Source organism: Martes martes, assembly GCF_963455335.1.
Source record: "Martes martes genome assembly, chromosome: 16".
Taxonomy (NCBI): Eukaryota; Metazoa; Chordata; class Mammalia; order Carnivora; family Mustelidae; genus Martes; species Martes martes.
Window position 1 is genome coordinate 27,799,838 of NC_137904.1, and position 13,396 is coordinate 27,813,233.

Genomic DNA, 13,396 nt, shown 5'->3' on the forward strand with positions numbered 1-13,396 from the left:
CTGACAATGCTTGGAGTCTTCATACATTTGAATGAGATTATCATTGCTGCAAAGCTATGCTTATATAATTTGGCCTCCTATGTTACTATTGAATAGACTGATGAGCCAAAGTATCTGGCCCACATATTACTACAGACCTCATTGTGAATTGACAGAGTGAGATTTTCATCTGTACACTGGTCTTTTGTGAGTTTGATTAGCATAAAACCACTCCCAAGAGACTAATCCCTACTTAGCGAAAAGAGAAAATCAAGTTCTGGGCCCATAAAGCTTGAGACCCATAGGCAGTAGGAGGTCTGACCAAGGTGTTGCCCTTGAGAGACCCAGTCAAAATTAGTAGCCTGGAGGGCATCCTACCTCCCACTCCCAACATAGGCCCGCGAGGCTGGGGTGTCTTAGACATATTGGGAGAGGACATAGAACAAAGGCTACATTAGGAGAGTAAGTCAGGGTACAGCATGGAAAGACCTGGAAATTGGTTTGACTTAAAGACTTCAGGGACTCACTGCAGATACATTGGCAGGGGATGTCACACACTCTGTTCTCTATTTAGGACAACCTCAGGTCCCTGAAAGATGGACCGGACTAGGAAAACCAGAGGCAAGGGACCAATCAACAGTCCGCTATGACTGTACAGGCAGGAGGTGACGTGGACGGGGAAGAGGACAACGACAGCACATAGAGGGGAAGGGTCAATCCCTAGAGACATTTTTGTGGCTCCATGCCGTATTTACTGTGCCTCAATTTCCTCACTGATAATACGTGAGAAGGATTTGCTGCCACCTGCCTGGGAGAAGGCACTCTGCTCTTTCTGGCTGCCTGTATTGTGAAAATAATTTTCAGAAAGCGGCCCTCTTTTCATAGAGCAGGTAGAGGTGTTTAATGGCTCGTGAAGCAAAGCAGAGCTTATGAGCTTCTTCTGACAGGGCGCATTCTGGACTAAGCCCAAATACAATATTCCTCTCCAGGCCTGAAAACTGCTGAATACTGTCTAAAATGATGTGACTGCCCCAAACTCCCGAGGCCTGGCTGAACACAACCTTGGTTGCTCCACGGGTTTCTAATAATTCCATTGCTTTCAGCAGTGCGGGCTCGTAGCGTCCTCTGTCCTCCCCTTTTCTGCACAGAATGGCAATGTCTTTGGGCTGATAGCCACACTGGAACAGGTCGTGACACCTTTCTGCCACCCGCTTCACAATCTGTTCCATAGTCAGGTTAGCCTCTGTCTCACACACCCCAGGCAGGGCCTGGGCACGTGCTGCTTCCTCGTAGGCAGCTTCCCTGAACAATGACAGTGTGTCTGGGGACATGCCGGAGGGCAGATTGGCTTTGATTCTCTTCATTTCTTCCTTCATGAGCATTGCTATTTCGAGAGCACAGTGGATCCCGTTGGTGATTGTTTTTCGAGGAAACTGAGCAGATGGAGGGGGAAGGCCATTAATATCCGCATGACGGACTTGGAAAGGGTCCAGAAAAATCCAGAGAATCCCATGATGAAGGTTTTCACTTCCAGCTCCCCTCACCTTTGGATGGGTGATGCTCCTGGCCTTCAGGTACCAGTCTCCATATTTGCTGCAGAAATTCTCAGTCTCATCCATCACTATGTGCTTAATCTTTAGGAACTCCCCCTGTAAGAAGGCCTTCCGGGTCACAGCATGGCAGGTGGTTTGTTGGCTGTAAGGATGCAAGAGAAAATAAGGTTTCGGGCATATAAACCAAGAGAATGCCCTGTGTTCTTTACTAAGCAGACTGGAATGAGAGGCTGGTTCTCACCTAGAGTCTGACTCTCTGATTCTGGGGTAGCTTGAACACAACAAAACCCTCTCTACTTACAAGACCTGACAGACAGAATAATATATAATTGCAAACCTTACTCTTTGAGGTTATCTAACTAAATCTGCATGGGAAACTTTTTGAAATGAACCCAGGTAGGACATTTTATTTCTATTACTAGTCTCTTTCTGCGGCTTGGCAATCTCCGAAGACAAGCTTATTACATGCAGAGGAAATCTCAAAAGTAATTTATGCCTGTTACTACCATTACTTAAATTTCTGTCCTTTTTGGAACTGGAGAACAGGTCCTCAGAGACAGAATTTTATGTGCAAAAGAGATATGATCTAGTACTAATTCCTTTAAAGCAAGTCCTATTTCCGCCACTTACTTACAGTACAAAACCAAAGCCTCTCTAGATTCTGGTAAAGAAAATATCAGGAGGTTCTTGAGTTCTGTGACATGTCAAATAAGTTACAAATCTACAGGGCTATGCCTCTCTGGAACTGCTACTGTGTTTCCTTGGCTCAATTTTCCTTTATACTATGTTTCAGTATATTAGAGGAAGCAAGATACAACCAAGTTTAATATATATCTGTATTATAAATATATATAAATTTATAAATGTATATAGCCCAGTTTGTTTAAAAAATTCTATATTTATATAACTTGGCTACATGAATTGGTTGTTTCTTACCTCCTCTAATTTGGATCCAAGGAATATCACTCATTCCTACAGATTTCCTGATTTACATAGACAGTCCTTGGGGTTTTATTCCCTATGCCTTGAAGCACAGCTACTCACGTTCTTTACCAGTTTGGACTGTGTAGACTTCTTGAAGAAAAGCACTGTTGTTAGTCCCCTCATCCTAGGGGTTCAATAGATACTTGCTGAATTTGTCTCTTGCATAGCCCTTAGCTCGGTTTATGAGATCCTCCATAATTTGGCATCTACCTCCTTTCCAACTTCATCACCTGCCCCTTCCCCCCTCTCTCAATGGCCCAGTCAGACCCACCATTCCGATTCTCCCATATGCCTCTGCATTTGCTGTGTGCCCTTTGCTTAAAAAGCCCTCATTCTATCCATTTCTACTGACTTCTTAAGAGTTTGCCCAAGGATCCCCTTCCCTGGGGACTATTTATTGACCAATCTCCAGCCTAAGTTAAGATAAGCATATCTTGGGCACCTGGGTGGCTCCATTGTTGAGCATCTGCCTTCAGCTCAGGTCATAGTCTCAGGGTCCTGGGATCAAGTTCCAGGGTCCTGGGATCAAGTCCCGCATCGCGTGCCCTGCTCAGTGGGGAGCCTGCTTCTCCCACTCCTACTTTCCCTGCTTGTGTTCCCCCTCTCTCTGTGTCAAATAAATAAATAAAATCTTTTTTTAAAAAGATAAGCACATCTTTATTATCATACTAATTGCATAACACTCACATTGCTTATTTTTTTTCCTTTGTCCCCTTTATTAGGCTTTATGGCCTGGTCTTCAATATGTTTTTCACCCACTAACCCTAAATGTACACATTCCTAGCATATAGGTGGTTCCCAAAAAAGATGTATTGAATAAATAAGTAAACCAAACCAAAAATTACAATGAGTTTGCCCTCATTGTTGGATTGTATAATAACTGATTTCTTTCACTAAATTGAAAGGTAAAGATTTAAATCAGAGGCAGATTTGCATGTTTTCTGAAATTGTTGGTTCAGAAGAAGTCAAACAATTGAAAGAATTTTATAAACAAAATCAAATGGTATTTAAATTTAAGTTCCTGTTAGGTATCATGCCTAATGAACTGAAATATTCTATGACTTTAAAGCATTAAGTATCAGGCAAAGAGTATATATAAAACAAGGTACGTTTATTTCTTCTTTTCTTAAAGCTAAGGCTAGATATTGTAAGGGGGGGGAATGTTACTATCTAGAAAAATGTAAAGTGAGGTATAGTTGGCTAATTTGTAATGGGATGTTTAAGCCCGAGCATTGCAAAGTACCCATTTGTAGCTCAACTACCTGATCATTTGGAAATGTGTCTATAGTTTGGGCAGCTAAGGCATTGCAAAGTCTTAAAACTAAAAACACAAATTAAACTTTGGTGATCCTGGGGAAAGGACTGACTAAAAATGTTTATTTTAACCAAGAGTTAGTGGAACTCTTACATCACATAATCCTTTAAGGAGTCGCTTTCACAAACATAAAGGATCTCTTTAGGTTTGCACTGGAACAAATCCTTAATTTTCTCCATGATCTTTATGGCCAGGGCTGTCTTCCTGGTTCCTGGAAAGCAGTGGATGAACAATTCTCGTGTCTCCTGAAGGCTTTCTGAAAGCGACTCACACTGCTCCTCTATGAGCAAGCTGAAAAATTCACAGCCCAGCTGGTCACTCAGAAGGGATCTAGAACACAGTGAGACTATGATAAGGGCCTGCAACAAGTCTTCCATGTCATCCTTGGTGGCAAGCCTGTAGGATGTGGGATAGTGCACGGGGATTTCACCAGGGCCATGCTGTGTGCTGGACAGGTACAGCAGCCTCGGGATAACACACAATTTCCCTGTATAACCACCGACGGTTCCCAGTTTCTGCTTTAACTGATGAGCAGTATTTCGGGCATACTCAAGCCCTCCATTCCAACCAGGGTTTATTAAGATCGTATAGAGTATCAGTGAACTGTTCACTGCTATTAGGAGGGCATCACACAGGACATCCTGCTCTTTCCTTAAGCCAACATCACTAGCCCAGCTTCTAGAAAATACCACAATCCCTTGAGAACAAGGATATATTTGTGTCTTCATTAATTCCTTGAGTCCTTTATGATCTGAGAAGAGCTTCTTACAGAGGGATTCTGGTTTAAACTGTATCTCTTCCCGTGTCACTGAAAATGCAAGAAATAGAAGTTACTAATTAAGATTTACAAAAGCATATTGTAAGTATTCCTGCAACATCAGAGGAAGAAATGAATCTAGCCATGGAACTATGGGTTTCCTTGGGTGCAAAGAAAGCACCCCCTCTTTATTTTGATGTAGTCCCAATGATTTGGTTTTGCTTTTGTTTCCCTTGCCTCGGGAGACCTATCTGGAAAGATCCAGTAATCACAAAACTGGTTACTTATCTGAAGAATATGAAAATGTTAATAGGAAAGGATATGGGCACCCCTATGTTTATTGCAGCATTACTTACAATAGCCAGATTATGGAAACAGCCAAGTGTCCATCAATAGATGAATGGATAAAGAGGATGTGGTATATAATACATTATGCAGCCATAAAAAGAATGAAATCTTGCCATTTGCAATGACACGGATAGATCTAGAGAATGAAACCTTGCCATTTGCAATGACATGGATGGATCTAGAGACATCTCTAGTGAGATAAGTCCGAGAAAGACAAATACCATATGATTTCACTCACATGCAGAATTTAAGAAACAAAACAAATGAACAAAGGGGGAAAAGGACACAACCCCCAAAATAGACTCTTAACTACAGAGAACAATCAGATGGTTATCAGAGAGGAGGCGGGTTGGGGGTGTGTGTGGATAAATTAGGTGAAGGGGATTAAGAGTACACTTATCTTGATGAGCACCAGGTAGTAAATGGAAATGCTGAATCACTGTATTGTACACCTGAAACTAATATAACATTGTATGTTAACTATACTGGAATTAAAATTAAAAATTAATTCATGTTTTTTAACAGAAAGCACCCCCTCTCTTCACAGGCCAGGACTCTAAAGTTCCCATTTCTGGCAGCTCTTGTGCAGGGGAAGGCGACAAGGAGGAGTCCTCACAGAAAAGTCTGCTGGCATTCCCTCCTCAACCGGAAGTGGCCCTCTATTGCTACGAAGGTATTCCTTCCTGCTACGGGTTTCTCTCTCTCTCTCTCTCTCTCTCTCTGTGTGTGTGTGTGTGTGTGTGTGTGTGTGTGTGTGTGTGTACCTGATGCTTCAGGGAAGTAAGAACTTGCCTTCAGGACATTGATTGTTAACCTGTGGCAATTTTGCCCCCTGGGGGACCTCTGGCAACATCTAGAATATTTTTTGTCATGGCTAGAGCAGGGCTACAGGCATCTATAGTGGGTAGAGGGCAGGAATGCTGCTAAACATCCAACAGTTCATGGGGCAGCCCCTCTCAACAAGGAATTATCTAGCCTGAATGTCAATAGTCTCCAGATTGAGACGCCCTGCTTTAGGATGTGTCCAGGTGACCCCATGGCTCCCCGTCTTCTTATTGGAAAGCCAGGGGGCAGTTCTCCTGTGGTATAGACTTAAGGAATTTAGACTAAATTCTCTCAAATTTGGAACACAAAACCATATGTGACTGGAAACCCTAAAGCACCCAAAAATGTAGTGTGGATACAACAACTAAGAAGCAAGGGTCATCATGTTTATTGTTTCAGGACCATTACATCTGCTGAATCCTACATTTGACCTCCTCTAAGGAGAAAGCCTTGGACTAATTACTACCAATTCCTCCCAACTTAATTTTTTCTTTCCTTTAGTCAACTCTATGCCCGTCGTAGGGCTCAAATACAACCCGGAGATCCAGTCACACACTCTACTGACAGAGCCAATCAGGCGCCCCCCAACTCAATTTTAGAAAACAGTCCTCTCAGTGGAAATCAAGAAGAAATACCTGGAAACAGACGTTGTTGTAGAGGTCTCTTAAATTCCAGGACTTTCATGGGAGATGATGGGCTTCCCAGTGCTGTTGGAACTGGGGTGCACAGGGCAAACCTGGAGTCGGTGGTCAAACTGGCAGTTGCTAAACAAATAAGGGCAAGTTGTTTCAGATCAAAAAGAAAACGCTTTTCTTTCTTTCTTTCTTTCTTTCTTTTTTTAAAGAGGGGGAGAGAGGGAGGGAGGTTAAATGGGGAAGAAAGAGAGAATCTTAAGCAGGCTTCACACCCAGCACTGAGGCTCGCACAGGGCTCAGTCTCACGATGCTGAGATCTTGACCTGAGCCGAAATCAGGTCAGATCCTTAACAGACTCCACCTAGGTGCCCCAGAAAATGCTTTCTATTTCTCGTACTGCTGTTGACATCTGCTGTGCATCGTGCCTGAGCCTCTCTCACACCTTCTATGCCTCAAACAGTTCACATATATTAGGAAAGGAAGCCTGGGGACTCCAGCGGCGTCACCCATCTTCAAAGTCACTGTGTGACTCATCTCGGGCAAGTCATTTGTCCTCTCTCCTGTGCCAAAGTGAGCTGGTGACCCCTACATTTTCTTCTAACTCTGATATTCTGATTCTGCTTCAACCCTAAGAGGAAAGGCGGGGGGTGGGGAGGGTCAGAAAAAGTTAAGTACAGTATTTTTTTTATACTTTTACAGTGTGTTTAAGCCCCCCATTCAAGGTTTAGATGGAACAGAAAGGGGCAGGATCTCTAGTTTGGGGTGTGTATATATGAGAGAAGTGAACTCAAATTTGGGACCAGAGGATGATCCAGCAAAGTCACTCAAGTCTTGATCCCAGCTTCTTTTATCAAATTGGAAACATATTGATCGCGAAGGCAAACTGATAAGCTTTTTTCAGCCAGTAGGTCCTTTATGGTTAGAAATCACCAGGGCTGCTTCCCAGCCACAGTGAAAAGGAAGTGAAACCACTGGAAGTCGACCTCCCCCACCAGCAGACCTGCCCAGCACCTCCTTTTCACATGGTCCCCCCACCCCCACCCCTTGGTGGTGTCCCAAGCCTGCTGGCTAAAGGTGTTAGCTCCTAATGTTACAGGAACCATTCAAGTTTGTCAACAAGCTTCCCTTGAAAGAATTAGCGGAGTCATCCTTAAACAGCGTTTCTCTCAAATACCATCTTTAGAGTGACACTGTCAGTGCACGTTTTGACTAGGGATATCAGCCTGCAAAATTCTTTTAATAGGCAGTTACTGTGCATAAAAGGGAACTTTCACTAATTCATGGCTGATGAGATAACTTTCCCAACGTGGACTAACATCCAAGCATTTCTCGACCTCAAAGTTCATATTCTGAGTCTTTGGAACTGAAAAAACATATTTCTTTAAGCTTTTATTTTAAAGTAATCTCTACACCCAACTTGGGGCTCAAACTCATGCCCCCGAGATCAAGGGTTGCATGCTCCATCAACTGAGCCAGCCAGGCTCCCTGGAACTGAAAATATATTTTTTTTAAACCCTGTAATGGGAGAATAATTGCAAGCAAAATAGCTTTCTACGCTTCAACTGAAATGCCTGATGGAACAGCCACAGAAGACACAGAAGGGGCTCCTCCCCGTGGACAGGATTATAACTTCCCTTCTGTTTTACCTGACTGAACACCCAGCATCATGGCCACCCAGTGCTCCGCCGTCAGCCTTGTGACAGAATTATCCTTCATGATCCAGCAATCCGGGGTCTCTGAGAATACAACGCAGCAGAAGGGTTCTATTTGAATCGCACAGACATAGCCGTACAGGACGTCCTTCTGGTACACATTCAAGATTTTGGTAGTGAAATGCACCTGTGGCTTCTCACGGCAGAAGTGGAACGTTGGCAACTTTTCTACACAGTTCTCTATTTCTTTTTTTAGTAAGTCAGGGTTCACTTTTTCTTTCTTACACCCAAATACTTCTTTGCTCTTATCATCTACCCCAAAAATGAGGTACCCCCCGAGGGTGTTGGCAAATGCAGAAACATAATGAGGCAGCATTTCTTTAATCCGGGGAATGATCTTTTTGGTGGTGAACCTTTTAAACTCCACATGGGTTGACTCGGTAAAATTGAGTTTCTCCTTATACATGAGTTTGTCCTTTTGAAACAACTCTGAGGCAGACATCCTCATGTCTTCCTCTTCCTGAATGTCTCCGTCGGGAGCTTTCTGAGAACTGAGCTCCTTCACCCCTGATCTCCCTCTTTGGGCTCTAGACTGCTTCTCTCTGAGGAGCTCCAGGGAACTGCCCGCATTCAGGTTGACTGTGGAGGTCACAGCTCTCTGGTAGAGATTGGAGCGCAAGCTGCAAATCCGGAGGGGGAGGCTGAAAACATCTGGGCTCCAGGACTTCACAAAAATCAGGAGATTGTGCCCCTGTTGCATATAGTCAAGGTATTTCTGTGAACCGGAAGGAAGGAGCTTTTGGAAAGAAGTTTCCAGATCCTGTCCCAGCCCGTGGCATTGGTAACTGTAGGTTTTATCATCAATCTCCGCTTTGATCATACCCCCTCCAGAATTTAACAGGGCACACGTGGCCTGGATGATTTTCTTATTCTCAGTTCTTTTCAGATAGCCATTGGTCATCTTCTTCCTGTTCTCTTCTCCTAAAGTCACCCTGCCCACGTGTACAACTGTCTCGGGATAGAGCATTTCCACGTCGATCTGGAGGCTGGCCATCCCACTGGCCCCTCAGCGCTCCAAACAGTTAACAGAAGGAGGTTCCAGTAAATAACCTGGACGGGAACATTGTTTCTACATTAACAAGAATCCCAGCAACTACAATATTTTCTTCAAAGTCATAAATTTTTGGAGATCCATTTTAATATTAGAAATAATCTTTGATATTACTGGTCTCTAACAACTTTGCCAAGACCCTGAGCCTTTCCAGCATGAACGGGCATAGATGAAGATGAATGCTTAATATTTTGCCATCAAAGAAAAATTGCATTGCTGAAGTTTTTAGTTGTTTTTCATTTAGAATCAGAAAGCATCAACAGTGAGCCCAGAGCCAGAGGGCTTGGGTTGGGGCAGGAGCCAAAGCAAGTTTTTAGAAAATATGCAGAAACAGAGGTTAAAACTAGAAGATGCTCCTATTTATAATTCAAAGGAGAAAGGAAGGAAGGCAATAGAGAACTAAAGGAGAATAGTCCTGGGGCATATGTGATGTAGAAGATCTTGCTATAAAAACAAATATAAAACTTGGTATTTTTTATGCCCTATTTTATACATTTAAAACATTCGACTCCTGAAAGAATGTCTATTGATACCAAGGCAGAAATCAATGTAGCTCCTCAAAGCTTCTTCTAAAAATACATTTCTTCAATACATCTCTCCATACAGAGTGTGAGGTAGGAGCAGGAGTATTCTTTCCCTTCTCAATAGTTCTGCCCTGTGCCGTGGGAACCTCTGAGGCTTGGAAGAGACCTGAGCCTTTGGGACATAGTCATTAAGTCAATCTCCTTTTTGCTTCACAGACCAGAGAACAGCCACTCAAACTGAAATCAGGGCTCTGCAGCAAATGTTTCAGAAACAACACCCTGAGCTTTTGTTAATTGCAAAACAAAATATTTACTAACCCAGATGAAAATTCTTCCTCTAGGAGAAGAAAGCCATTTCTTCTGTGTGATCTTCGCCCAGTGGAGGCCATGTGGGTGTTGTTTATACCCACAAAGGGGGAAAAAACAGGCATCCTGCAGGATGGCTACCCTCCTCTGCCATTAGTTTGCTCTTGGTTGCCTTCTCACTTCCTCCAGGCAAACCAGAATCAACCCGACGAATTGTTTTTTCATCCAGGAGCATCTTCTGGAGGTAAATGTAAAAAGTATGGTTCTTAGAGAAATTTCTGATAACATTCTGTTCACATAATAGAATCACAGAAGTACTGGAAGGAACTTTAAAGATCTTCCAGCCTAACCATTTATCTGATTTTTTTAAAAAAAATATTTAAAGTAATTTCTATACCCAACATGGGGCTTGAACTCATGACCCTGAGATAAAGAGTCATATACTCCTTCGACTGAGCCAGCCAGGGCCCCCCTTTTGTCTGATTCTTAAGTCCTCTCTATGATATTCCCAACTCCCAACGAATTGCTTTCCAGCAACTGCTTGAACACCTTCTTCAACCAGTAACTCACTACTTCTCGGATTAGACCCTTCTATTTTCTGACAGTTGTGTTAGAAATGGCTTCCTATGGGGCACCTGGGTGGCTCAGTGGGTTAAAGCCTCTGCCTTCGACTCAGGTCATGATCCCAGGGTCCTGGGATCGAGCCCCACATAGGGCTCTCTGCTCCGTGGAGAGCCTGCTTTCTCCTCTCTCTCTGCCTGCCTCTCTGCCTACTTGTGATCTCTGTCTGTCAAATAAATAAATAAAATCTTAAAAAAAAAATAAAGAAATGGCTTCCTGATTTTTCAGCTGTAATTTGCCTTCCTATAATTTCCACTGGCTGGGTCCCACGGAACAAATCTAATTGCTTTTGAACTAGCAGACCTATACTCTCTGGACTGCCAAGTCTCATGGATGTTGCTTGGGTGCCGATAACGACTATGATAGATATAAAGTTTTCCAGATTCTAGTTTCATACGAACATCCTTTCTACACTTTCCCAAATTACTCACTTTCTGTCCTTTACCAGTTTGCAAGTTAGCTACTCTTTTACTAAGCCCTTTGTGTTCTCAGACAAAAATTACCCCTAAGATGAGATGGATGAGATTTAAAAAAAAAAAATTATTATTATTATTATTTTACCTGATGCTCTTGCTTTTCCTCTTGTTGTTTCAGTGCCTCATCTGGCTCTGGTCTGAGTATTTGCCTTCTGTCACAGCTCCTGCTGCCCTTTGATATCAGCCTGGGAGGAGCAGGAACTCTGCCAGACTCCCCTGGTCTTCATAACATTGACCTACTGAGGAAAGCTGATAAGGACTCAAGAAAAGCCTATGACAGGGCAGATTAGCAAGCCAGGCTCTGACCTCTGGGAGTGAATGAAGCGGTCATGGACACATTCAGGGGTTTTCAAGTGAGGGGCCAAAGCTAAACTTCCCCCCACTGAAGAACAGAGTGTTGAGTCCGCCGATCTGCATACAGGCATCTCCTGTCCCAGGTGACGTCATTTCTTCATTTCGTAGTTCTACATTTATTTTAAATTAGGCTGTCCTGTACATATCCGTTATGAGAATTGCCAGTCTATTCCATTGCCCTTCAAATCACTTGTTCTATCCTATCTACCGTTATCTTCCTTTTCCTGCTCTTCCTTTTTGTTGGGCACAAGACCCAGCCTAGAAAAAATGCTCCTTGGTGAGGGGCTGACTATTCCTGGGGGAAAGGATTACGTGTGATTTTTTTTTTTAAGATTTTATTTATTTATTTGACAGACAGAGATCACAAGTAGGCAGAGAGGCAGGCAGAGAGAGAGGAGAAAGCAGGCTCTCCACGGAGCAGAGAGCCCGATGCGGGGCTCGATCCCAGGACCCTGGGATCATGACCTGAGCCGAAGGCGGAGGCTTTAACCCACTGAGCCACCCAGGCGCCCCACGTGTGATTTTTTAATCTAATTTATTTTCCTTTCCTTTTTGTTTTTCTTTAACTTTTTGTCTTTCCCAAATGTCTACACTGCACATCAATTGTTTTTATAATTAAAACAACCCAATTAAATGAAAAAAAAATGAGGGAGTTACCTCATTTGGGGATGCTGGTTAAATTGGAGCAAGCTTCTGGGGTGCCTGGTTGACTCAGTTGGTTAAGTGTCTGCCTTTGGCTCAGGTCATGATCCTGAGGTGTGGGGATTGAGCCCCTAGTCAGGCTCCCTGCTCGGCGGGGAGTCTGCTTCTCCTTTCCCCTCCCAGCTTGTGCACTCTCTCGCTATCTCTGTTTCTCTCTCTCTCAAATAAATAAATAAAATCTTTAACAATAAAAAAATATTTAAAAAATTGGAGTAAGCTTCTTGTAGTAGGCTGAATTAACAGCCACCAATGATTATGATTATGAACTTGTAAGTCCTAACTTGTAAGGAAAAGAGGTCTTTGTAGATGAGATTAAGAAAGGATCTTGAATGAGGGGATTATCCTCAATCATTTGGATGAACCCTAAGCCCAGTGTTCTCCTAAGACAGAGGCAGAGGGGATGTGATATACACAAAGGAGGTGGCGGCAATGACCAGAGACAGAGAGTCCAGCGAGCAATGTGGTTACAAGAGAAGGAATGCCAGAAGCCCCTGGAATCTGGAAGAGGTACAAAGTGGATTCTCCCTAGAGCATCTGGAGGGAGCACAGCACTGCTTTCTGCCCAGTGAAACTGATGTTGAACTTCTGGCTGCAAGAGAATTCTCTTGTTTTACACAACCAAGTTTGCGGTAATTTGTTTCAGCAGCCAAGGGAAACGAATATACTTCTCTCCGTCTAAATCATACCATCAAACAACTCTGTGTGTCTGTTTCAGTTTGTTTATCATGATATGACATTCTCACGTAGGTTTCTGGACGTCCCTAGTTTTTTAAATTAACTGAGGTTACAGTTTTTGTTTTTGTTTTTGTTTTTTTTTAATTAACTGAGGTTAGAGTTCCTACCAAGTTCTGCTTCACTGGCATTATCCTTTATACCTGTTTGGCTGAATAGAGTTTCCAGGATGGGAGACAGAACAGATGCTATGATGTACCATCAGCACAGCAACAGAATGAATTCCAAAGGCCTGCTTTCAGTTTTTTGACTTCACTTCCAAATTCGGTCTCACTTTTAGTTCTGTTACCTGCCTTAACTCTCAGCCTCATTCTCACACTGAAATCCTTCTGATATTACTTTTGTTTGGAAAGAGAAGAATGACCATCATTTACTGGATATGTGCTTTGGGGTGCCAGGGATCAAGCTGGGAATGTGGCATACCACATGGAAACAGAGATTACATGGCCATAAGGGGAAGAGCGGGGGCTCAAAGCCAGGTCTGCCACTACAAATGCTCCTACTCCTTCTGCTGTCTTTCAA

At 43.1% G+C, this 13,396-nt stretch overlaps 1 protein-coding gene across 1 annotated transcript; it reads right to left on the reverse strand.

Annotated features, from left to right (window-relative positions):
- Positions 1-839: 839 nt before the first annotated feature.
- Positions 840-11,325, reverse strand: LOC308357482 (protein SLFN14-like; the record flags this gene model as incomplete). Its single annotated transcript, XM_080827058.1, is given in 7 exon segments — positions 840-1,674; positions 3,925-4,639; positions 6,397-6,525; positions 7,968-8,019; positions 8,023-9,158; positions 10,002-10,227; positions 11,172-11,325. Coding segments are annotated over 5 exon segments (2,811 nt in total). The 5' UTR covers positions 9,103-9,158; positions 10,002-10,227; positions 11,172-11,325.
- Positions 11,326-13,396: the final 2,071 nt, after the last annotated feature.